The 27,011-nt window shown below is 40.6% G+C and overlaps 1 protein-coding gene across 1 annotated transcript; it reads left to right on the top strand.

Moving 5' to 3' along the window:
• The first annotated feature begins 29 nt into the window (after positions 1-29).
• On the top strand, positions 30-24,569 carry FRRS1L (ferric chelate reductase 1 like). Its single transcript, XM_090275953.1, has 5 exons — positions 30-282; positions 15,241-15,325; positions 17,890-18,028; positions 21,387-21,633; positions 24,364-24,569. The coding sequence occupies exons 1-5, from the start codon at positions 45-47 to the stop codon at positions 24,534-24,536; spliced, it is 882 nt and encodes a 293-aa protein (XP_090132079.1). The 5' UTR covers positions 30-44; the 3' UTR covers positions 24,537-24,569.
• The last annotated feature ends 2,442 nt before the right edge of the window (positions 24,570-27,011 follow it).

The raw sequence follows: 27,011 nt of genomic DNA, 5'->3' as shown, positions 1-27,011 counted from the left end.
CCGCTGCGGCCCGAGCGGCCTGACTGTGGGACCCGTGCGCAGCGATGGCGCGGCCGCTCGGCCGGAGCCCGGGAGCCTGGGTGCCGCTGCTCTCGCTGCTGCTGCTCGGGCCCGTCGCTTGCGCCGCCAGCCCCGCGGACGACGGTGCGGGCCCAGGGGGCCGGGGACCCCGGGGTCGCGCGCGGGGGGACGCAGGCACGGACGAGGCGGTGCCGCGCCACGACTCCTCCTACGGCACGTTCGCGGGGGAGTTCTACGACCTGCGCTACCTGTCCGAGGAGGGTGAGGCTGCGGGAGCGTAAGGGGTTGCGGAAGGGGAGACCGGGGTGGGGGGCGGGGGTGTGCAGCTGGGACAGATGCGCATGGTGGCAGCTCTGGCTTAGCCGAGACCGAGACTGAGAGCGCAGGGCTCAGGCCCCCATCCGCCTGGCGAAGGGACCCGAAGAGCTGCCAGCGCCTGCCACCCGCTGCCGGCTTTACAGGTGGAGAGACAGGCTTGTGGAGGGAGGTGGTCAGCCAAGTCCTGCGAAGCTGCGGACAGGTGGGGCTCCCCCAGTTTTCAGCATCTGGCTTCCACCTCTCTGTCGGTGGTTGGGGGTGAGGGTGGGGGTGTTAGAGGAGGCAGCTGCCTTTGGCCTGAGATGTGTGAGATCAGAGCAGCCGGTGGGAAGCAGAAATCTCGACTTTAAAAGAGATGCTGCCTTATTTCCTCCCTGTGTGTATTGACCTAGATTTGCAATGGCAGGCGCCCCAACCTCTCAGTGTTCTGTTCGTGCTCACTGCCTTGCCACCAGAGCTGGGTCACATCTCCTTCCCGCCTCCATCCCACTTCTTTTCTGTTATCATGGATATTATGGTCCCCTAGTGTGAGCCACCATTGTTGGGGCCTGCTGAGCCCAGAGACTGGGGGTTTGTCAGCCACACAGACCTCCCGGTGGAGATACTTCATTGAGCACAAAAGCCAAGCTGATTCTATTCAGAAATATTGAATATGGCCTCCCTCCCCCCCCCCCCGCAGTTTGGAAAGTAGTGATTTTCCTTTTCTTCTGCGAAGAGGAATAGTTAAAAAAAAAAAAAAAAAAAAGTTATGGTTTGAAATGTTGTGTGTCCCAGCAACTAATATGATTTTGGGTGTATCTGAAATTTAGGATTAGATTTAACTACCTACAACAAACAAACATTAATAGTTTAAATAAGATAGAAATTTCTCTGTCATGTAATTAAATCTAGAAATGGCCAGCCCAGAACTGATCATCAGAGACACTGGATCCTGGTCTTCTGCTTTTTCACAATTCTTAGGACATAACTTCATGATCCAAAAATGGCTACTTGATCTCCAGCCATTACATTCACTTTCCAGACAGTAGGAAAGAGGAAGTGGGAAGGCCACTGACTATAAGGAGATTACTCAGAAGTCCCATATAACAATTCTACTTACACATCATTAGCCACAACTTAGTCATGTGGTCACTCATAGGTGCAAAGGAGACTGGGAAATGTAGCCTTTTAGCTGGGAATAATATGCCCAATTGAAAAATTGAAATTATTGTATTAAGGAAGATGGAGAGAATGGATTTAGGAAAATATATTAGTTGGGTAGAGGCTTAACTGTTGAAACAGAGACCTCAGTATACAGTGGCTTAAATTAGATAGTTTTTCTCTCACACAAGTCTGGTTGCTCTTGGCTGGTGGGACAACTCTGATCCACAAAGTCATTCAGGGAGCTAGGTTCCTTCTATTTCATTGCTCTATCATCTCCTAAGGCTTTGTTCTCATCTGTATGGAATTTGAGTTGCTTGTATGTCCTTGTTTAAGCTTGAGAAAAGGAGAAATAAAGAGGCTGTTTCTTTTTAGGCTGTTTGCACAGATCACTGCTGATCATGCTCCTTTGGCAAGAACATAATTATATGACCTAGCTGCAAGGGAGGCTAGGAAATGTAGTCTTCTACCTGGGCAACCATGTGGCCAGGGAGAAGGAAAGAATGGGGGGAGGGGGTGTGGGAGGACAACAAGCAGAAATAGAATCTGTTACTCTGGAAAATGATAAATATTCTAAAATCCATCTGCTTCTGAAAGCATCTAATACATATTTATTATGTTCATAGTCAGCCTAGCACACTGCTAGGTAACTCAGATGTGGTATGTGAGAGCTTCTATTGTCATTGGGCACATGGACCTAACAAATGAAGAATAGGTCAGTTGCTCTATATCAGCTTGTATTAGCAGAGAGGGTGAAGTTAGTTGTGTAGTCCAGACGGTTTTATGAACATGGACATCAATCAGGTGGGCTGCAGCCTTAGGAAGGCTTTATAGAGTTAACTGAGAAGTATGAAAGATGGCTGGGACAGAAGAGGGAGGACATTTAGGTGAGGTGGCTGTGCAGGGGCAACAGGGCGTGTGACGTGTGTACAGATGCTCAGATTGTCTGCTTGCCCCTCTCACCCATTCTGCATATATAGCCTGAAACTGGTCCTGACCCTCAAAAACCTCAATGGTTCCAACCTGCTCCCTGAATGGAACTTCAACTCATTCATCTTGAATTTCCTCTCTGGCTCAACTTCCTTTTACAACCCTTTCTCACTCCACAGTTTCTCTCACCCCGAGCTTTCACTATCCATTCTCCTACTCTTCTCTCTGACCAGCTCACTCATCTTCATATGCCAATTCTACCATCATCTGTTGGGTGTTAGTGGGATGTTTGTGGGGTGAGCCTATCAAGGGGCAGAACTACACTAGATTGGCCTGGGCCTGGGCTTTAGCCCTGTGGGTCTTGAATAGAGACTTGCCCAAGAAATAATTAGTGATATCACCTTCAAAGGGGACTGCCAAACTGGGCAAAGCAGAGCCAGGAAATGTCCTAGAGGGTGTCCCAACCAGAAGGTGAAGGAAAAAAAAGACATCAGGAAGCAGTGTCCCATGCCATGGGAAAGCCCAGTAGCGTGAAGACTCAAAAGAGTGGGTGGATTCAGGAAATGAGAGGAAATGAGTAGATCTTCTTGGGATGAATGTAGAGAAGGAAGGAGGGATCCTGAGTGATTTTGCAGAAAGTAGCCAGTGAAGAGGTAGAAATAGTACCTTTAAATTATTCTTTCTATCAATACAAACAAGGTTGTTTTTTTATAGTGATTGGGTACTTGTTTTTTCTATGCAGGGTACCTTCTTCTCAGGGTCAAAGTAGCCAAGAAACTGTGTTTTTAATGAAAAGACAGCCTAGTAATAGGAATTCAGCAAAAGAGAATTAGAATTTAGAATAAAGGGGGTGGGGGATGGAGAATTCACTGGAACTCTGGGAGAGCCCACTGACCATTATCCAACCTCCAGATGCTAGTTTTCCATTGTGTCCAGATTGCCCAAGAACCCCAAAGCCAGAGGTTGGACACTGGCTGATTTGGTGTCTCTAATCATCCCCTAAAATGTTCACTTAAAAAAAAATTAAATTGTGTTTTGGTTTAACTATGCTAGTTTTCAGAATTCTTAGGGATTCCCACTACCTTAGTCTATACTACTCATTCTTGCAGTCCCAGTTCAAATGCCACCTCTTTCAGGGAGTCTTCCCCAATTTTCTCCCTCTCCCATCCCCTGCCACTAAGCAAGGATATTTACCCACAGAATATTATCAAACCTGCCATGACCCTTTTTGCTCTCTAGGGTCAGGAGTTTGAATAAGGTCTTAATGTTTGAATCCTAGCACTCTCATACCTCTTTATTTTGAAGTTCTTGACCCAGAATCTATATAGTATTCAGAACAACAGTAGGATGTAAAACTGATTACCACATGGGTAAATAGCCTATTCTGAGGGTTCTCTGAAAAAAGAAAAAGAAAAAAAAAAACTGAGCTGGGTGTTGGCTCAGGGTTAAGTCCCATGTGAAGCCTCCTGCTCTCGTCTCCCTGCTGCTGAGATCTGCAGTCCAGAACCAAGGAACAGACCCTGGGTCTTACCATCAGCAACATGACCCAGTCAGTGAGTCTGACCATCAAGTACTGACCACAATTTTCCCTATATTGGGAAAGAGCTAGTGTGGCAGTAGAGAGAAGAACAGAGCTTGCGGGAAGGGCACAGTTTCCTTCATCTGCATATATTCTTCCTATATCGATATGTAGTATATGTGGCTACATAACTCATCACCCTACACATAAACATTTGGGATGCAAATGTTTCTTTCACGCTTTTCCCCTTGTGGTGGTGCATAGATATTTACTGTCTGAGGCAGGAAAATAAAACTGAGATCACAAGAAAGGTAAATAATTTATGAAAATAATCTATACCTTTAAAGAGAAATAATCTACATCTAATTTATCTTTGTATCCCCCCATGAATCTATCCCAGTAATAACACTAATTAGAGCTAATTGTTAATAAGTGCTTACTATGTGCTGGGCACTATTCTAAGTACCTTATATGTATTAACTTTCATCTTTATAGCAATACTCTGACTTAGGTGCTATTATTATCTCCGCTTTAGAGTGAAGAAAACTGACCCACAGAACATTTAAATATCTTAGCTAAAGTCACACAGCCAGAAGGTAGCCGAGAGCTGTATGGACTTGTTGACTGACTTCATAGATAAGATGTGCAAGGTGTCTCCAGCCTGCCTGGAAAAGAGGGTCCCTGTTGACATGCGCTGGAAATGCAGTGGGACGGACCAAATGGGGTGATTTTTAATGAGTGAACGTGAGGAGAGGGGTTTGGAATTGGAAGGTAGGCGGTTAAGGATGGCAGGTTCCTGAGTGGGGTAGCGCGCGGCAAAAGCTTTGCTGAACAGGCTCCGTGTGTGTGGAGCTTTCCATTTTCCAAAGTCCCACGACATTTTTTACTTCATTATATGACACTGATGAGCAGAAACAACAACTCAGGCAGTCCAGAAAGAGCAAGAGGCTGATGCAGTAGCTCTCAGAGGTTTGAACAGATGATTTCTGGTTAAAATATCAAGGAGTCAAGTACTAAATTAATACCTGCGGGCTGTGATCCAAGCAGTTAATTAGAGGCAATAAATAGCAAACCAGAAGCCATTAACTACGCAATGGAGTATGGCAAAACAGGCTCAAGGGATTGCAAAAAAAAAAGAAAAAGAAAAAGAAAGAAAGAACAGATAGTGTCCATGAATAAGACAGGAATGGAAACCACAAAACCATATTGAGAACCTGAAAAAAAAACCAACCAAGAAAATAAGTGCTCCTCGTATTATAGAAATATCTGAAGGGAGAAAAATTGGCTTAATTGTTCTCCACAACAGAATAGTTTTTGGAAGGGTTTATAGGGCACATGTGAGAAGAAGGAAAGAGAAAGAAGGAGGGAAAAAATTGGAGGCAGGGGCAAACTAATATTTCTTGGTCTCAGTCCAAGTTTTAATTTTGGAGAAAAAAGAAAAAATATAGTACCAAAATGGAAAGAAAGGAACAAGGAAAAAACAAACAGACAAAACCCAAAAATCAGTACTGAAAAATGGGGACTGGACAAAGTAAGGGGAGACGGAGGAGCTGGCCATGTCTTGGGGGTCTAACCCAGGCATCCCCAAGCTCGGGGCTGCAGACCGGTACCTGTCCAGACCTGCTAGGAACCAGGCCGCATAGCAGGAGGTGAGCTTGAACTTAATGCGCTTGAATCATCCTGAAGCCACCACCCCCCACCCCCATCTGTGGAAAAATTGTGTTCCATGAAATCAGCCCCTTGTGCCAAAAAGGTTGGGGACCGGGGGTAACTGATATATCTTAAGACCAAGGAAGACAAGGAAGTGTAGGAAAGAGAGAATGGAAGGGGCAGTGGGGAGGCCAGTAAAGGTCCTTTAAACAGTGTTGTGACAAAATCAGATTCCTATTTTAGAAAGGTGGAGCATGAAGAAGTAGGAGGGAGGAAGGGGGATCTGATAGGAGATCGCACAGTAGTGGGAGGGCAGGCTTGGGTTTCTAAGGTGGGAATAAAAGGAAAGATGAGCAAGTCAGTGTACCAGGTGGAGGCATCGAGGACTGGGGCTTCAGGGTTGGGAGACAGAGGGTGGGTAGTGGCATTCCTCACTGCAATAGAAAACAGGAGGAAGAGCATCTGGGAGATGGGGGAAGCTCTGTGTTGGGCGCGTGGAATTTATATGCTTGTGGAATATCCAGGTAGAAATCCTTTGTCTGACAGTGGGCAAAGGTGTAATGGCCACTCTAATGAGAAGGTATCTTTAGACTGACAGACAAAGCAGGCAATCCATAGACTATTACAGAATTTTTTAAAAGATTTTATTTATTTATTTTTAGAGAAAGGAAAAGGGAGGAAGAACAAGATGGAGAGAACCATCAATGTGTGGTTGCCTCTTGCGTACCCCCAACTGGGGACCTGGCCCGCAACCCAGGCATGTGCCCTGACTGGGAATTGAACCGGCGACACTCTGGTTCACAGGCCGGCACTCAATCCGCTGAGCCACACCAGCCAGGGCAGACTATTACAGAATTTATTGTAGGGCAATTTTCTCTGGGAAGATTAGGCTGGAGCTGACAAATAACCCGGCATTTGCACAAAGTATTCTCCACTACCAGACACCTGTCACAATACTTTTTTTCATAGTATAACTCGGGTACTCATGATGGACAAGACAAGGGACAAAGAATCCAGTAGCTCTAGGGGCCATAGCTCCCGGTGGTCTTGTGATAGAAGATTGCTTGTAATCAATACCATGACCAGTTGGGTATTTATCTCGGTTGTCATGCCATCCCAGCTGTTACTAACAAAAATAGCTATGACTACATTTTAGGGAACACAGATCATCATCAACTAGAAGGCCTCGATATGCTTACTGAGGACTCTGAGATTGGTCAAAGGTCACAGCAGGAAACTGAAAAATGAAATGAAATCCGGAACACAGAGATGATGTTGGTTTTGTTCACACTGATATCTATATACCCTGGAGGCAGTGGGTTGCTGGGCTTAAATGCCGATATAAGAAAAGAAGAATTTAAAAGTATAAATAAATGAAGCAGAGCCCTGTGGGATTACCAGAGCAGTCCCAGAGGGTCTGAGGCTGGCCTCCGGACAGTTTTTCACCGGCAGATGAGAAACAAGAAGGGCCTCCAGACCCGAGGATGTGTCAGAGATAGAGCTGGAGACCCTGCTAGGAACCCTGCTCAGAAATTTAAAAAATAAAAGAAAGAAGGAAAAGGAGAAATGCCAAAAATTATGAAGAAAGAATAAATCTAGAGAAAGTAGAAGAAAACAAAGAATAAAATAATAAATGTAGCAGAATTTAATGCACTAGAAACCAAATATTTAGTGAAGACCAAAAAAGCTGAAAGTAACTCTCTGAAAATATGAATAAAGTGGTTAAGTGTATTAGTCAAGAGAGAGGAAGAGAGAATGAGAGATTGACTATTTTAAGGAATTGGCTCACACAACTATGGCAGCTGGCAAATCCAAAATCTTCAGGGTGGGCGGGCAGGCTGGAGATCCACGAGAGAACCAATGTTGCAGTTCCGGTTCGAGGGGCCATCTGCCGCATCATTCACTCTTGCGTGGGGGAGGGTTTCAGCCTTTTTATTCTACTCAGGCCTTCAGCTGTGGATGAGGCCCACGCACAGTATGGAGGGCAATCTTTACTCAAAACACCAATTTAAATGTTAAATGTTAACCTCATTCAAAAACACCCTCACAGAAACATCCAGAATTATATTTGACCACATATCTGGGCACCTGGCCCAGCCAAGTTAACACATAGAATTAACTATCACAATAAGCTTATGGCAAGATTTATTAAGAGGAAAAGAGAGGAGACAAATAATAATAGGAATACAAAAAGAGAAAATAATTATAGACATATTAAAGACTAAAAAGTTGAGTTACAACACAATAAAAAGCCAGATAACCCAATTTAAAAATGGAGAAAAGCTCTAAGTAGACATTTCTGCAAAGAGGATATACTAGCCAATAAGCACATTAAAAGATGTTCAACATCATTAGTCACTAAGGAAATGCAAATCAAAATCTTAAAGGGATACCACTTCATACCAGGATGGATATTAAAAGAAAAAACATGGATCCTTCATACATTGCTGATAAGAATGTACAATAGTGCAACTATTTTTGAAAATAGTTTGGTAGTTCCTCAAAAAGTTAATCATAGAGTTACCATATGATACAACAATTCTTCTCCATGAAAACTGAAAACATATTCACACAAAACTTATATATTCATGGCAGTATTACTCATAGTAGCCAAAAAGTGAAAACAGCCCAAATGTCTATCAAAAGATGACTGGATAAACAAAGGTGGTGTATCCATACAATGAAATACTATTCAGCCATAAAAAGGGATGAAGGTCTGACACTTGCTACAACATGGATGAACCTTGAAAACATTATGCTAAGTGAAATAAGCCAGACACAACACCTCAGTCAATTTTAGAACATTTTTATCTCCCCAAAAGAAATTCTATACCCTTTAGCTATTACCCAGCTGTCCCTTCATCCCCTCTCTCCCCCACCCCAGCCCAGGCAACCACTATTTCAGTCTCAATATTTGCCTTTTCTGGACATTTCATGTAAATGGGATTATACAACATGTGGTCTTTTGTGACTTATCTTTCACTTAGCAAAAGGACTCTGAGGTTCCTCTATGTCGTAGCATCTATCAGTGCTTCGTTCTTTTTTATGGCCAAGTAACATTCCATTGTACAAATATACCCTATTTTGATACCCATTCATCAACCGATGGACATAACGGGTTATTTTCTGGGTCTGGCTATTATGAATAGTGCTGCCGTGAATACCCGTGTACAAGTTTTTATGTGAACATATGTTTTTATCTCTCTTGATACAAACATTTACATAGAAAACAAATCAGAAATGACAAACAGATAAAATCAAGAGAAGAGATAAGATTTCCCAAAACAAGGTTTCTATAAATACTCATAAACCAAAAGCTCTCTTTTCTAGCAATAATAAACTAGAAAAGGTAAAGAAAACAAGTATTATTTAAAAGAGCAACAAAAATCTAAACTATCCAGATTCTACCTAACAAAGAATGTATCAGTCCTGTAGATAAAAATTTAAACTACTAAGGAATATAAAAGATACGACGAAATGGAGAGATATACCATGATCTTGGAAGGAATAACTTGGTATTGTAAAGGTGTCAATTCTCCCCCAATTTATCCGAACATTTAATGCAGTCCCAGACAAGTGTCCAGCAGCATCTTTCGAGAGAACTTGACAAATTGGTTACTACACTTTACATGGAAGAATTAGGTTTCATGAATTGCTAAGATTGTTTGCCTTGCTAGATACTAAGATATGTTACAAAGCCTAGTAATTAAAATAGTGTGGTCCTGGCTCAGGAACAGTCAAATAAACCAAAAACAGAACAAAACAACAAAAAAACCTTAAAATTCAGAAAGAGATCGAAGTTTATATGAAAATTAGTAAATTATTGAGGTGTTGTCATACTTCACTAGGGAAAAGATGAATTATTTAGTAAATGGTGTTGAGAAAAATTGATTCAACGTAGGGGGAAAAAGACCATTTTTTAACCTCACACCATATAAAAAATAAATTCCACATGGGTTAGATCTAAATGTGAATGGTAGTACTACAGAGTTAATAAACATGTAGAAGAATATCTTCATGTCCTTATAGTGGACATTGACTTTTTAGACAATACTCTAAAAATACACAAACCAAAAGAAGAAAAATTATTTCCTTGATTACATCAAAGATTGTGGTCCAAGGAAGAACATCACAGAAAAGAATAAGATCAGTGGCAGACTGGGGGGGGGGGGAATGGGACATCTGAAATCAACAGTGAATTTATATCTGGAACACACACAAACCCTTATGAAAAAGTAATTAAAAGACCAAACACTCATCTCATTTTTGAGCTTTGTGGAATTAAAGATTTTCAGCTATTGCTCCCTAGGGTTTATTAAAACAAAAACCTGTTACATATATCTATAGGAAACATGTGTAAGGATGTCTATCACTTCATTATCACAGAGAGCAAAGATTGGAGACACTTTAAAGGTCCAAACCTGGGAGAATATTTCAGAAAATGTTATATGCACATCACAGAATACTATTCGGTCAGGAGGCATAACAGGTCTCACACTAGCATATATGGATAGGTTTCCAAAGGAAATAATAAACATGAGATTCAGTGCACAGTGTCATTTGGGCAGATTAAAAACCATACACAAACCATATATTTTCAAGATCTATATAATACACACACACATACATACACACTGGTAAAAATAAACATATGGTGAGTGGACATTAGTCTGCGCTGCTCAGGTGCTTCCAGACCTTGGGCACGGCCAAGGCCAAGGCCAGGCCAGTGCAGTGCAGCTGTGGACGGCGAGGCAAGGCGGTGCTGTTGCCACAGAGAGAAATTGTGCCTGGAACCTGCACTTCAGACCCAGGTTCTGCTGAAGGCACTTGCGGTAATTATATCTTACAGGGTGATGGCGCAGAGGTTTTAGGGTAGTGCTGTTGGGAACGTAAAAGGCTTTTTGCATCCTGGCAGGATCTTAAATACAGGCAAACAGTCCAAACTTATTTTATGCCAAACAGATCATTGAATTCCAGGGAAAAATTACAATATTGTAAAATCTGCTTATATTCTGACACCAACGCCAGCTAGTATACTGAAACTTATTTCTGGTATTAATGACCCAGAGCTGTCACAAGTTAAAGGGCATGCTCCACGGAATAACTGCCCGTACTGCAGACCAGCTGGCTACCAGTTCAGGGGCCACCCACTAGAATGTCTCATAGTATAATTGCGTTATAAAGAAAACAACTCAGGAACAGCCAATGAAGACACAAATGGGGTGAGGTCCAGGGGCTCCCAAATGCAGACTTTCCGTGCTCCCTCTTCGTGGAATTCGGGTATGTCACCTTCCTGGTACATCAGTGTGTTCACCAACTAGGAAGCTCCACTGAGCTTCAATGTCCACAGTTTCTAGTGGGGCTTTAATACATAAGCGCGATTGATTTAATTATTGGCTTCACTTAATTGAACTCAATTCTCAGTCCCCTACTCCCTCCTTGGAGGGGGGGCTACCTCAAAGCCCTAACCCTCTAATTACGTGGTTGGGCTTCTGATGAGCAGCCCCCATCCTGAGTCACCTCATCTCACAGCATAAACTCAGGTGTGATCCCAGGGACTCATGGATAAGAAAGACAATCTTATTACTTGGAAAATTCTAAGGATCTAGTCTTTCAGGAACCAAGGCCAAAGGCCAATCAAATTCTTTAATATACAACAGCTGACAAAACAAGAGAAAATGCTGTCATTAAATGGATGCCCAAATCTATGTGACAGAGCAGAAGTGTCATTCCAAAGTTTAGAAACATATAAGACAGTGTAACTGAGGAAAACTGTAATGGGGAATTGTAACCCACCCCACCATTCTGTTGACATTGTTTCTATAAGTGCTGACTCTAATATGTAGCTTGTAGATAAACAGCATGTTTGAATAAGAGTCCTAGGAATTAACGTCAGAAGATACAGACTCTGACCTTCAGGCATCCCGGCTCTGGGAGATTTGCTGACCTTCAGCCATGGAGCCAGGATGACGTGAACCAGGGATGATGTGAAGCCAGGATGACTAAAGCAGAATGATGCATGCTGGACCGTCACTTGCCTTACTGGAATGGACTGTGCTCGTTTGCACGTAGAGATTTTTTCCACCCCCTCCCTTGATCTCTTTGTTCTGTTCCCCTCTCCCTCCTTATAAAAACCTCTGCCTCCACTGAGAGGCTGAGATGGGCTTTGAGACGCGAGTCCCCCACCTTCCAGGAGATGGGCTTTGTGATGTGAGTCTGCCATCTTCCAGGTGACTGGCACCTGAAAATAAACTACGTCCCTTTACATCAGCGCCTGCCTCTTGAGTATTGGCTTTCATTGGGGAGGCAGTCGGACCTACTTTCGGTTGCAATAATGGGAAATTAATGCTGGAAGAGCCCCAAGAAGTGAGCTATTTGCCAACACTATTAAACTAACTCAGTACATATATAAGTGAATTTTGTTCCAAAACTTGCTCTTACTTGGGACTTAGAAACCCATAGTTCTTATAGAAGCAGTCCTACCCAGTAGTTATTAGTTCTCAGTCTACTTTACAAAATGTGATAGTAATCATCCAATAGTAATAATGATGGCATTTATTGAGCTGTAAATCTGCTGTATGCCAATGTATTATTCTAGATGCTAGGAAGTAGTAAGGATAATATGTTTGAAAAAATGGAAGAAGATGAGGAAACTGAGGCCAAAGCCATATGACAAGATGTTAACTTTGTCAGTCACCTATAAACTCTTAAAAACATAAGTAGTCATTGGATTCCTGGACAGATATTCTGAGAAAAAAAATGGCCTCTGCATTGTAGTGAGATATACGAGGAAGAATACTGTGTGAAGATGATTAACATAATTTGTAGCACTAAGCAGTCACTCAATATATATTAAGAGAGAAACAAAAAACTCATCCAAGGCAAGATTCAGTTTATAGTACTAAAGTGGATACATATAGAACTTAGCATAAAATAAGCATAAACCTAGAAAAAAGTAGTGCATTTGGCCCAATTACTAAAAGGTGGTGAAAGATAGGGCTGTATGTTAGCATGTGATCAAGGTCTAGGGTAGTAGAAATGAACTGTCCACACTGAACAGTTATGTGCCAGGAATGTGCAGCGCAGTGGCTTTTGTTTCTTAAAGGATAATTAATAGAACAGAATAAATGAAATCTCACTTAAAAAACACTTGACACTCATTTGTTCAGTGGCCAGTGCCAGGCATGATGCTGGGCAGAGACTCCAGGATGAATCACGCCTGGTTCCTTTGTGCATGGCAGAAACAGTCCAGGAGAAAATTATTTTTGTCATAACTGGGAGCATAATACAGGCTTGCCCTTCATTGTCTGGTTTAATCATTATGATGCTAAGTAATGTTACAAGAAACACACACAGCTGTTAGAAGCCACGTGTTTAAAAGAATTTAGTGAGATGGGAAAATGTTATATGCAGCTTAATGAAAAATGGAAGTTCATTTTCTCGTGTAGCCATCTTTGCAGTTATGTTACACTCCTAAAGTTCCAGAACTCTCAACAACTTCCTTCAATGGCATACCTTTTTTGCTTGTTTGTAAAGTGTGAAGCTTTAGGATCAACTTGTTGGAAAGCATCAGGATTACCAGTTATTTCAAGTAGATTTATCGGATTTCAGAACACATAGCATGACCCTGAAGGATACCATTATATGTTTTATATATTTGATATAAATACTGTTTGTGATAAGGACATTACTGTTGAATACTTAGAGAATCGTTGTTAATTTTAAAACTATCAACTTATTGAATAAAGTGCATCAGGTTGACTTGAATAAAACACTTGACAACCAGGTTTGCGAGTTTGTAGAAACTATCTAACTCTTTTCTGTCATATCAAGTTTTATAAAATGTGTGTGTTGTGGTGGAAAATAACATACAGTGTAAACAAAAAATTTAATTTCTGACTTTTTAAAAAGAATATAGCTGGCTCACATTAAGAAAAAGATGATATATACAAAATAATTTCTGAGTTATTTTACTTTTTTTTTTCTAGCAATGGATGCTAAATAATTTTGGACATCTTTCTATTATACCTTGATTCTATCATATTCTTAAACCTGGTAATACTTGATGTGCCTTCTATAACCTATTTATTTCAAGTATTCATATTTAAATTTCTTTGGGAAGAATGAAAATCTGATGGCCCACTGATTTGGAAAAGCCTGAATAAAATTGGAAAGGCTGGTAAAGTTAAGAGAACTAAATAGCTAAACTGCTATGATACACAATTTGTATTACAATCTATATCATGGGAGGGTAAAGTAAAATTATTCTTAAAATAAGAGCAACTTTTTATAGGCAATACATTACCCTCTTTTGAAATTTAGTAGCAGTTATATCAGTAGTGTGATTGGACTTGGATATATTTATATTTTTTTCAACATTGAGCCCTGACTGGTGTAGCTCAGCGAGTTGGGTACCTTTCTGTGAACCAAGGGGTCGCTAGTTCAATTCCTGGCCAGGGCACATGCCTGGGTTGCTGGCGAGGTCCCCAGTTGGGGGCATGTGAGAGACCCATTGATGTTTCTCTCCCTTTTTCTTCCTCCCTTACCCTCTCTCTAAAAATAGATAAATAAAATCTAAAAAGAGGAAAGAAAATAAATTTAGTTTTGCCATTTTTCTTTAAAATACCAGTGAAATTTTGGACTATTTATTACACTGCCACAGTAGAACTTCTCATAAGATGGAATCATGCAGTATTTATTGATAGCCCTAACATATGGGATAAATGTTTATGCTCCTATCCAGATCTGTGATGAACAGATTATGTGATTGGAAAGGAGAATCCAACAATTAGCAATTGACGTTTTTAAGATTAATGTTTAAAAAGCTTTACACCTGTTTACAATTTAGAGATGAAAACGCAGACTTCATTTTTCTTCTGTTTGCTGAAAACTGGCTTAAAATATTTATAAATAGAGTCAAGAGCAAAACTGCACAAACTTGCATCTTGAAAAGTGCAACACATTACTTTGATTGCAGTACAAATATTTACTGTTCTAAAAAATGGATATTGAAGACTTAGGCAGGAAGATGAATTTTTAAGTGAACCAGTTGTTGAAATTATTGGAATTCACTGAGCCAAAGTGATTATACATTCTTCATCTTTTTAGTTAGCACTTTGTATCATTATATAGTTTACAAGACATGTATAACTTGTGGCTATAAACATTTTGTGCCATGAAAGCTCTCACTAAACTAAAAAAAAAAGGAAGTTCACAGTAATGGAAAAATTCTGTTACCACGTATGTAAATGGAAAACCTCTTTTGTTGAATATATAAATGGATCATTGTTAACTTTTTTCCCTTAGAGCATGTATGTTGTAGTAAAACGGTGATTTTTAAACTCTCAGGGCACAGTGGGGAGCCTGTGTTTATATGCAATTATGCCGCCTCTCAGTGCCTCTGGCTCCTTGCTTGTACCATGAGGAAAATGCCACATATGCTCAGTTAACATGTAAGGCTCAGTTCAAAGACGTGTACCTCGCACTCTCTCCTCGTGAAGAGGGTGGTTAGGCTGACATAGAGCCCTCCTCTGAGGCCTTGGATCTGTCTAGATGGATGTGACGGAAAATAGTAAATGCATTTAAAAAAATCCTCATTGGAAAGGTTGTTCTTGGACTTCCTGAGCATTCTTGACTCTCACTGTTACCCTTTCCTCTCACAGGTTACCCTTTCCCGACCGCTCCTCCCGTGGACCCGTTTGCCAAAATCAAAGTGGATGACTGTGGAAAAACCAAGGGATGCTTTAGGTTGGTAGATCTGTCAGTTGGATGACCTTAAGACTAAGACATTGACTTACCTCTCAGGGTACCGTTGAAATGGCAAGCAATCCACTCTAATCAGGGGCCTGTACCGCTTCTTAACTTCGACAGGGATGTGGCCTGTTTCTGATGGCCACCTTGGTTTTCAGTCTTAAACTCCTTACGCTCTAACACGCAGCTTGGCACGGTAACAGTCTTCATTTTTGACTGCACTGCCATTGGCACAGGTGTCTACTCCAAACCGATTGGCTGTATGAAAAAGAATCACGTGACACAGAAGAGGCCCCTGCTCATTACAAGGGGCATGGACGGGAAAGGCAATGATAGACATGTCTGAAACCCAATTCCTTTTCAAACAAACAGTCATGACTTATTGATATCTGTATGATACTAACTAGTCCTTAAGCATTGACGATTGCAGCCAGCTTGTTATCTCAGGGGTAGTGAGTCCTTATGTGGTTTTTAGTAGTAGGCTATCCAGACGTGGACTGGGGCTCAAGAATGGGGGTGTAGACGGCGGGCCTCCCACATAGCACTATTCAGTTGGAAAGCCTTTTTCTCTTTGAATTCTTTATTTCCTGAAACAAATTGTCCTTAAGTAAAGATTTTGTTGGCCATTGCTCTGAAGTTCTGATTGGGGACGGGTGTTGGGGGTGGGTTCATTGCTCAAGATCTAAGGGAAAAAAATGAATTATAGGGATTTGGGGCTTTCTTTGGATTACTAGGACATTTCTAAGGAACTTAAAAAACCCAATAATACTAATATTAAGGAATAAGGCCAGTAGTGTGTAACTCTGGTGATTGGGGGATATTTTTGAAAAGTGAAGGAATTTTAGTACCCGGCTGGCTTCAGAGTGCCTGTTTTCTGGCCCGTTCACTCCTCCTTTAGCTTTTCTTAACCTTTTCAACCCAGTTTCATGTTTTCTGGAACTTATCATCCCATCCTGGCTACTCGGAGTACCTGCCAGCGTAGTGGCCCAGTCCTTGCCTCCCTCCTCAATCAACACTTAGCAGTTTTGTGTCTTGTTCCTTCAGATACCTACCTTCAGATTGTCCACCCTCTGCTACAATTTTCTGTCTTTCTGAAAATGGTGTAAAGCAGTGTTCTTCAAACTAGGGCTTGTCAGTTCTTAAAGGATCTGCAAGTTCTTTGTAAGAAAATGTAAATTTGTGTTTTCGAAACAGACACAGACTCATACATACAAAGAACAGACTGATAGTTGCCAGATGGGAGAGGGGTGGGTGAAAAAAGTGAAGAGATTAAGAAGTAAAAATTGGCAGTTACAAAATAGTCATGGGGTATAAAATACAGCACAGGGAATACAGTCAACAATATTGTTCAGTAATAACTGTGTGTGGTGTCAGGTGGGTACTAGACTTATCAAGGAGATCGCTTTGGAAGTTATATAAATGCCTAACCACTATGCTGTGCATTTGAAACTAATATAATATTAAATGTCAACTGTAATAGAAAAATATATTTTTCGGGTAAATTCAAAATAAATACAATAAATTTGCATCTTCATTTCAATGATGCTTCTTTAAAAGATTAATGTATTCATAATCTTATACTGCTGCATGCTTTAGTGTCTGAATTTGTAATTGTATTAGTACCAACAGAGCAAACAGGCAAATTTTATAAACAGATGATGCGTCCATGCTCAGCGAATACCAGATGAGGTATTCATTTGGTGCATTGTACATACAAGGGTTTTGCAGTAGCTCAGATAAAAGTGGAAGAGAGTGAGTCATGTTGAATAGTAAGAACATGCTCAACCAAAAGACCCTGCACAGTATAATCAGACGTACCACATGTATGTAAGCAGAATTTTACTTTAAGTAGAACTACATTATCCATCACATGAATGCTGCAAGTTCAAATGTTCCTGGTTTTGTAGTTTAATTTACATGTATATTTCATTTGCAACTTGGTGTTAGTTTAATTGCAAATTTTAAAGCAGAAAGAATTGGTATACATTTAATTAACAAAGTAAATTTATTAATTCAGAGAATTTTTTTCCTCTCAAATGAACTCAGAAATAATTCAGTAATAACTAATATTTGCGAGACACTAATATAGTGCAATTGAACACTGGCTGGGAGTTTGGAGGCACAGGTTTAAGTCCTCTTGCAGCCACTCACTGTGCAACCTCAGGAAGGCCCCTTCCCATCTCTGGACCCCTGTTTATACGTAGATAAAGTGGAGCAGGTCATCTCCAAGGTGCCTTCTAACTGAGGGAAATGGTTTTTGAGACCCCAGGGAACAAAGATCTAATTTATTCAATAGTGTTGCTTAGCATCCTGCCTGATACATAAATGCCCTCTTAATGTATTTTGAAGAAGAGGATGAAGGTGTAATGTGTTTTCTGTATTAAATTTATTGAGATACCATTGATTGATAACATTATATATGTTTCAGGTGTACAATTCTATAATACATCATCTATATATTCCATTGTGTGCTCATCACTCAGAGTATAGTCTCCTTCCATCACCGTATGTTTGACCTCATTTACCCTCTAGAGTAATGTCTGTTTTGATATTTTCTATAGGTATGGCAAACCAGGCTGTAATGCAGAGACCTGTGACTACTTCCTTAGCTACCGGATGATAGGGGCTGATGTGGAATTTGAGCTGAGTGCAGACACAGATGGCTGGGTAGCAGTTGGATTCTCTTCAGACAGGAAAATGGTAAGACACATATCAGGAAAGAAGCTTGTTTTTCTCTTTAGTTTGCTGCGTAACTTTAGAGTTTAGAGAATGGGTGCTATCCTGCCACTTTTATTTATTTATTTATTTATTTGTTTATTTATTTGTAGAGAGAGGGGAAGGGAGAAAGAGAGGGAGAGAAACATCACTGTGTGGTTGCCTCTCACTCGTGTCCCCAACTGGGGACCTGATGTGCAACCTAGTCACGTGCCCTGACTGGGAATCGAACCAGCAGCACTTGGCTCGTAGGCCGATGCTCAGTCCACTGAGCCACAGCAGCCAGGGCTATCCTGCCACTTTTAAATGAGAGAATATAATTTCTGGCATTTGATTGTCTTTTGCAAAGCATCACAAAGCAAAGAAATTCATCAAAGCAGGATAAGGATTTTATTAGTATGGCTCTCTCGTTGCAAGTTAAAAAAATTCAAGCTAGCTTAAACACAGAAGGAAGGGTTGGTTTTGAAAACAAAAGATGTTTCATGATACCTGTATTTATTAGCTATTTCCACAGATAGGCTGCAAGAAAAGCCTCCCAAAGTACATGGTTTGTAATAGGAAGCACTTATTTCTTGCTCACATGTGTGTGGACTGGCTGGGAATCTGCTGGACTTGGCTTTAGTCCATGGATTGGATTCAGGTTTTTTTCTAATCATTCTGGAACCAACAGGTACCAAGGCATGTTATTTCCATGGCAGAGGCAAGAGTGCAAGAGCAATCCAAACTTATTTCAAACCTCTGCTCGTGCCACAGCTGCTAAGAAGCCAAGCCCAAACTGAGGGGGCAGGGATGTACGCTCCCCCTACCAAAAGGCCCTGCAAAGGTGTGGGTATATAACACCACTATTGGAAACTGAAGAACTGGGTCTGAGAATTCAGTCTTCCACGGTCCCCCTGGGCAAGAACACATCTGAACCTCAGAAAGGACTGTGACCAGGAGCAGCTAGGGCATCAAGAACCCAGGCAGCTGTCCATCTGCTGCCTCTGCTGCGTTCCTCCTTTGTTCTCTGTAGCCCCATCATTTGCCACTTCAGCGTGCTACGGTGCATTCCAAACAGCTGGACTCTCGTAGGCCTCTGTACCTTTGCACATGCTGCTGCTCTGTCTAGAGGACCCTTCTCTTCTCTTTACCTGGCCTGTTTGAGACTCAGGCAGTGAGGAGAGGGCAGCTCAGCCCAGGGTTACGGCAGTGATGGTCGTGAGAAGTGCTCAGATTTTGGATATGTTTTGAAGGTCACGCAGATAGGCTTTGCTAATGGATTGGACATGAGTTGTGGGTTGCGGGGGTAGGAAGAAACAGAGAGAGCAGTCCAAGTAGTCAGAGCTCCAGGGGCTTTGTTCTTGGAGAGGCCACCAGGAGAAAGAGCCTCCACCAACTCCCAGCCCAGGCAGTAAGACGATGGGCCCCACTGGTGAGAGGGTATAGATATCAATCTATTACCTCCTGCTGCAATGCAGTGTCAGTAGGAGAAACAGCAGGTGTGTGCCTCACCCAGAAGCTGGCTTGGATTGCAGTTGACCATTCCCTGACCTGGAATGCATTTGCAGCCATGGTGCAGCTGTTAAGATTATGGGGCTCAGAGCAGGGGGGTTGAGTGAGGAGCCTTCAAATATTATGTCTGACGTTTTGCTGCCTAAAGCCTTTTAAAATATAGATCTTTTTCCCTCTCCTATTATTTCAAGAAGAAGCACGGATTTTTTTTTTTTTCTAAAATCTGGTACATTGGAAAAGCAAATGGAACCCCTTTTAAGAGCTTTTAACTTTTTTTGAAATAGTGCATTATTGTTTTCACGTTAGACTTTATTTTCTAGAGAAGTTTTAGGTTTACAGCACAGTTGAATAGCGGGCCCTGACTGGATGGCTCAGTTGGTTGGAGTGTCATCCCATACACCAAAAGGTTGCAAGTTTGATTCCCAGTCAGGGCACATAGCTAAGTTATGGGTTTGATCCCTGACTGGGGTACGTATGGGAGGCACCTGATCAATATTTCTCTCTCTTATTGTTGTTGCTCTCTCTCTCCCTCTCTCTCTTTCTCATCCCTCCACTTCTTCTCTCTAAGCATATCCTCATGTGAAGATTACAAAAAATTGAATAGCAGATACAGAAAATTTCTATATTCCCTTGGGCCCCATATAGGCACATAGACTCCCCTGTTATCAACATCCTCTACTGAGTAGTAAATTTGTTAGAATTGATGAACAACTTTAACATTTTTTGACTTGTTTTGAAAAAATTTTAAACTTACAGACAAGCTGCAAGAATAGTACAATATAATATACTTCACCTAGAGTCACCAAATAATAATGTTTTTGTTGTGGTAAAATGTGCGTAACATAAAATCTACCATTTTTAACCATTTTAAAGTGTGTAATTCAGCCCTGACTGGTGTGGCTTAGTGGGTTGGGAGTTGTCCTGCAAATGGAAAGGTCGCCAGTTCGATTCCCAGTCAAGGCACATGCCTGGGTTGTGAGCCAGGTCCCTGGTTGGGGGTGTTCAAGAGGCAGCCAGTCGATGTTTCTCGTGCAACATTGATGTTTCTCTCCCTTTCTTTCTCCCTCCCTTCCCTTCTTTCTAAAAATAAATAAAATCTTTAAAAAGTAAAGTGTATATGTAATTCAGTGGCATGAATTACATTCACAGGGTGCAACCGTTGCCACTATCTAGTTTCAGAACTTTTTTTAAACAAATGATTACATTTTGCCACACCTGCTTTATCTCTCTACTGCTTCTACTTATTATTATTTTTATTATTTTTTTGAAACTTAAGATATTAAATTCAGGAAATTTAACATTGATCTGATAGTATTATCCAATATACTGTCCATTTTCAACTCTTGCCAGTTGTCCTAATACTGTCGTTTACGGGAATTTTCATTTTATAACCCAGGATTCTGTCTGGGAACACCACACCATTAGTTGTCATGTATCTTTAGTCCTGTTTATTTTGAAATAGTTTCTTACCCTTTTTGTATGTGTGTGATCTGTTATGACATTGATCTTTTTATTGATTATAGAACAATTTTGTTTTTTGTAGAATGACCCTCCATTTGGATTTGTCTGATTGTTGTTTCATGATTAGTTTAGTTTATGTGTTTTTGGCAAGAATATTAGATAACTGGTAATGTATTCCTATCCAGACATCGCATCAAGGGGCACTTGATGTCAGCCATTGTGATACTAACTTTGGTAACTTAGCTAATGCTTTTTCATGACATTTAAAATAATTTGGGGGTGGGGTGGGATGTCAAATTACAGAGGTAATAGAATGTATATTTCTGAGTGAAATTTCTTTTTAGCAGAAAATTTTGCAAAAGATGTTTTTCTTCGTTATTTTTCACATTAGGGTGGCGATGATGTCATGGCCTGCGTCCATGATGATAATGGCAGGGTCCGCATACAACACTTCTATAATGTAGGCCAGTGGGCAAAGGAGATTCAGAGAAACCCTGCCAGAGATGAAGAAGGAGTTTTTGAGAACAATCGAGTCACCTGCAGATTTAAGCGCCCTGTGAACGTTCCCAGGGAAGAAACAATTGTTGACCTGCATTTGAGTTGGTATTACCTGTTTGCCTGGGGTCCAGCCATTCAGGGTAAGCTTGCATTTTGTCATCTGAATTAAACACCAGACACTGTTAGTGTTTATTGGACAAGAGAGTGATAAGCACTTGGGATAATATTTTAAAATGGAGATATGATCCTGCCTTTAAAAGGTTATAATGGACTTATCATACACAGGGACATACAAATGGACAAGTTATGCACGTGCACAGCTAGAACAATATAAGATAACATATCATGAGTTAAGTGCTTAAAGAAACAGATAATCTGTCTGCTCTTTGTGGGCGTGGCTGTATTTCATTCTCACATGTTCCCATTTATTCCTCACCACATCCCTGAGAGGTGTAAGTACCTCATTTTACAAAGATTAAGGAACTTGTGCAAGGCTCAACCACTAACGAGAGAACTAATATTCAATCTTAGGTCTGACTCCAAAGTCAGTGATAACTCTTAGCCCCTATGCTCGAAATATAACAAATACTGAGCAAGAAAGGGCTTCTGGAGACTTCTCTAGAGATTGACTAAGTGTATCAATAGTACTCATGTTATGACTCTCCTGATGGTCACAAATCCACCGAATTATCCTATAGTTTAGCCCATTGCTCCTTGAATTTTAATGAATATAGAAATTGCGTGGCTATATCGTTGAAATGAAATTCAGTAGGTCTGGGATGAGGCCTGAGACTCTGCATTTCTAACAAGCTTCCCACTGATGTTAGCCCATTGATGGCCTCACTTTGGGTGGCAAGGCTTTTCTAGCATTTCTTAACAAAGACGCGCAAGGATATCATGAGACCTTTTAGAAGCCGCTGAAATTAAGTTACGCTGTGTCTTCAGCATTCCCTGGGTTGATCAGCCTAATGGCCTGAACAAGAATGGACATGAGTTTTTGCAATCCTGTGTGAGCAGTCTTCTAGCTCCTGGGAGTTGCATCTTTCTTTACTGTGTGCTCATCAACCTTGTATTACCCAATCTGATCTGCTTTTTTTTTTTTTTTTTCCAAATTGTTTCCACTGATCAGTCCGGAGATTTCATACCTTTTCTTTTGCCTGTTTCTAATTGGGAAAACATTTGGATGTCTTCAGATTTGTGACATCTTTCCCATTTGCTTATTTCCCAGATTACCGACAGTGGATCTGCAATAATGTCTTTGAGTACTTTTAGTACCCTGGGAAATTAATTATATCTTAGCCTGGAGAAATGACCTCATTTAAAATGATGGGATTTGGCATCTAAAACTTTGGGTTTGTACATTGTTTTTGCCCCTTGATAGCTATATCTAGACTTTATCTAAATTCTGAACTCCCAATTTCTTTATGCCTAAAATGGGGATAATAATAAAACTGACTTTATAGGCTTATTGTAAGCATTAAATAAAAACAAGTATTCAAAATTGCTTTACAAATTGGAAAGTGCTGTACTTCAGAAGGTCATCTCCTTACGTATTTGGCATAATAGCCAGCATTTCAGCCCTTCTTGCTTTGCCTGATAAGATCACTGGGGACTTGTGTTCTTTTCACTGTCTCCAAACAAAAGAGGCACATTCCCACCCCACAGACAGGCTTATGCTTTTCCTGTTTCTTGAATGCCCTTCTAACATCTATTGATCAAAACGTTTCAGTCCCTAAACGTCCCTCAGAGGTAATAAACTTTGAGCCAAGGTTTGAAGGGAGGGGTGTGGGTTAGACTTCCCTTAAGGAAGGCGTGGACTAGAGTTGCTTGGTTAAGCCTAGGCATCCATGTAGGTGACAAAGGAGCAAGGTTAGGTAGGACAGATGAGACGGATCTGTTGAAAGAAAAATCTTGTGTCATCCTGTGGAGTTTGATTTGTGCTAACAGGAGCCAGCATAGACCCTGTGAGAAGGAATTGACGTGTCAAGTTTGGTACAGCTTCCCTAGCAGATAGGACCTTAAAAACCCTCTCCCTGAGCGCTATTTCCAGGGAGACCTTTGCTCTGAACTCATCTGCCTTATTTTCCCTAACCCAAGTGTCATGTGGATTATTCATAGGGCTTATAATCAACATCAGTTTATTAAAGTAGACTACACACAGCCTTTTTCTCTTTCCACTTCTATCAGGTAAAAAACAAGTTTCCTGTCCAAATATTTATTTGATATTTTAATCTTCCTATTTCCTCTATTGTCCCATCCCACTCTGTCCAAAAGACCCCATAGACAGACAGACAGACACACACACACACACACACACGCATGCACGCATGCACGCACACACATGGGACCTGGGCAGGCTACCACTTTATTTCCCACAGACAATGTGAGAGAGGCAGGCTTCCATCTGTAAGGGAGTTCCGTGTGTTCAGGAGTTGTTAATAATCCATATATAAAATATATATTTGAAGAAAAAACTAGTAGCTCCTTTGAAATCCAAATATAGTTTTCCATTTTGTATTAATAAGACAAAACTCATTAGAGACCTTAAAAGTAGACATTCACACAATATGAAGTAGAAGTTCTAAAACTGGGGTTCCCCAGAGAGATTAATGGCATCATTCTGGTAGGGGGTGTGCAGATTCATGAGAACCAGTCTTTTTGGATAAATTTAACTAATTTCTATGTTTTTTAGTATAGGTGCAATTACAGAGAATTCTGATAGTTTTGGTACCTGATTCCAGATCTTTATAATCACTGCTTGTGTATTCAACACGAAAGACTTGGTTGCATTTTTCTGTTGTTTGTATATGTTATTTTAAACCTGTGCTTTTTTTTTTATTGCCTCCTCCCTTTTTATTTCTTTCTTAAAGGCTCTATCACCCGACATGATATAGACTCACCACCAGCTTCAGAGCGTGTTGTCAGTATTTACAAGTATGAAGACATTTTTATGCCATCAGCTGCCTATCAGACCTTCTCCTCTCCGTTTTGTTTGCTTCTCATTGTTGCCCTGACTTTCTACTTATTGATGGGAACCCCTTAATCACAGCTGCAAAACCAACCGATGAAATGGATTAGAAAGTATATATATTCTTAAAATATATGCAATCTAATTTTAGCTTCTATTATTTATAAAAAAAGAACCTCATATGATTTTAGCTTTTTGGAAGAAAAAACAAGCTTCTTTTCTAATCAGAGAGGATTGTTTAATAACCACCCCATACTTTTGGAAAGAACTTAAAACTTTTCTAAGCACTTTCAAATAAGTTTTCTTATTTAAATTTCACAACATCTTTGAGTTGGCTTGATGAAAATTATTATTGCCATCTTACCGAATGGGGTTTGAGACTCAGGAGGGGTGTCTTTTTGTGACCTACATGCCATGTAGCCTTGGCCACTTGATCAGATAACACATAGCAAAGTAGACAAAGAGCTAAGCATAGAAATCATGTCTCTAAACAACTTCTACTCTTCCAGCTATAGCTCAGGAGACTTACTTGGAATACTACTAAAGAGAACTTTATTGGATGGACGTAGTTCTCAGCCAGCTAAACTTTTAGGCAGAAGAACTTCCACATTTCCATAAAGCTTAAGTGCTTTGTATAATTACACAACTAATGGGGATAATGGGGGAGATTACAATATGAAAATTGTTTGTTATTTATTTGAAATTTCTTCTCAATTAGTGAGTAGCTACAAGAGGACATTTTTTATTGCCGTTGGAAAGGTTAGAAACAGAGTTGAGTGTTCCTGAAGATGTAAAATTATGTTAATGATAGAAAATGTGGGCATTCTTAGCAGTTAGAATTTGGACTCTTCTACTACTGTGTTTTATAAATTAAGGTGTTTATCTGCGGTTACAGCTAATTCTGTTGTCAGAGTCAGCATACACTAAGTATAATTAAATAGTAATATAATAGACAAATATCTTAATAAAAATTTAAAGCGTTTTGATAATAAGCTAACATTTTACAGATTGCAGAATTTGGAGTAGACACTTTTTAAAGATGAGATTTTTTTAAGTCAGAAAATGAGAAATGACCGATAAAGTGAATTCACCTAGATTATCCATTTAGACTTGTTCATACTTATAAATTGGATTGGCAGTCAGCATAATTTATAATAATGCTTTGACTTAATTTATTTCCTATTTTTTCAAAGGGTCCCAAAGTTTCCTTTGTTCCTAATGTCTGTGTCAACAGCGCATTTAGAAGAAAAGAATCTGTGGATGTGATTCTGCTTCTGAGGCATTTCTGTTGTAGAGTTTTGGAGTCCTCTGGCTTGCCCCCATTGATTTAAAGCTGGATCCAACTTTGTGGGGGTTTTGATTAAATAACACTGGAGACTGTGATTTCTAATGCCATCCTTGGAATTCATGTCAGATGTGTAAGTCCACCTTTGGGGAGAGCTTTCGAATTCTTCTGGAACTGAACAAAAAGAAGAAAGACACCAAGATTCTGCAACGTTGCACAGTTCACTGAGCTCATCTGAGGGATGTAGGACAATCACTGCAGGTGGGGAGCAGTTATCTGACATCAGGTGAGCGAAGGAACTGGGTAGGATTCAAACCGAGGACATTTGGTTCAAGTCCTTGTTTCCACCTGACTACCATCGCCTCATAACTAAGCCCTCTAGCCGTGGCTGAGGATGCTTTAGTAGTGAGACGCTGAGTAGGCAGGCCCCCACACTGTAAATAAGAGAGCAAATATTTTTATATTTCATTCTGTAATGTGTACTATAGTTCAGCTATAAATAGGTTAAAACTAAAGAGAGGCTTCAGCTAGTCCCTGTAGCTGGCAGGGAAGAAAAAAATGAATGGGTTTTCCTTTTGCTTACATTTCCAGTCAAGCTGCTTATTTCACGAATTGGTTCAACTGTGGGTACCAGTTTTGCACATGTGTGCTCAGAACTTTCAATGATTTCTCACTGCCATTCGTGTAAAATGCAAGCCACTTTGATTGCCTCCAGTATCGTCTTTTGTCACCATTCCTTGCTTGCTCTGACCCCGCAAGACTGGACCACTCTCTGCTATTCAGACTTGCTTTCTTGCCTCTCCTGTTACCTGTGCCCAAACGTTCTCCATCCACTTCCTGTGCTTGCTGAACTCCTACTTTCAGGCCACAGCTTCAATACTTCTTCCTCCAACCCCCTGGACCAGGTAGGTGTAGGCCCCTGCCAGCTGCTCTTGTAGCACATTGGGCGTCCCCATCACACATTACTGTAACTGCTGGTTCCTCCTCCCTGCTAACTCCGTAATGCAGGGAGTAATCATTTTTTGTTACTCATCATTGTAACACACACTACTACATGGTAGGTATTCAGCAAACATGTGTTGAATGAATAAATAAACAAAATTGCACTTCTATGGCAAGTTTCTTTAGGTTAGAAGACTTATATTTCATAGACATTGTCAAACTGGCTAATATTTTTATATTCTCCCACCTACAATCAAACCATAAACCATCCCTTTAGAAAACACTGAATTCTGTCTTTTGAAATGTAAGTGAAAGATCATTAG

This window comes from Furipterus horrens, unplaced genomic scaffold, assembly GCF_987537825.1.
Source record: "Furipterus horrens unplaced genomic scaffold, mFurHor1.1.pri manual_scaffold_4, whole genome shotgun sequence".
Taxonomy (NCBI): domain Eukaryota; kingdom Metazoa; phylum Chordata; class Mammalia; order Chiroptera; family Furipteridae; genus Furipterus; species Furipterus horrens.
This window is presented reverse-complemented; position numbering and strand designations above follow the sequence as displayed.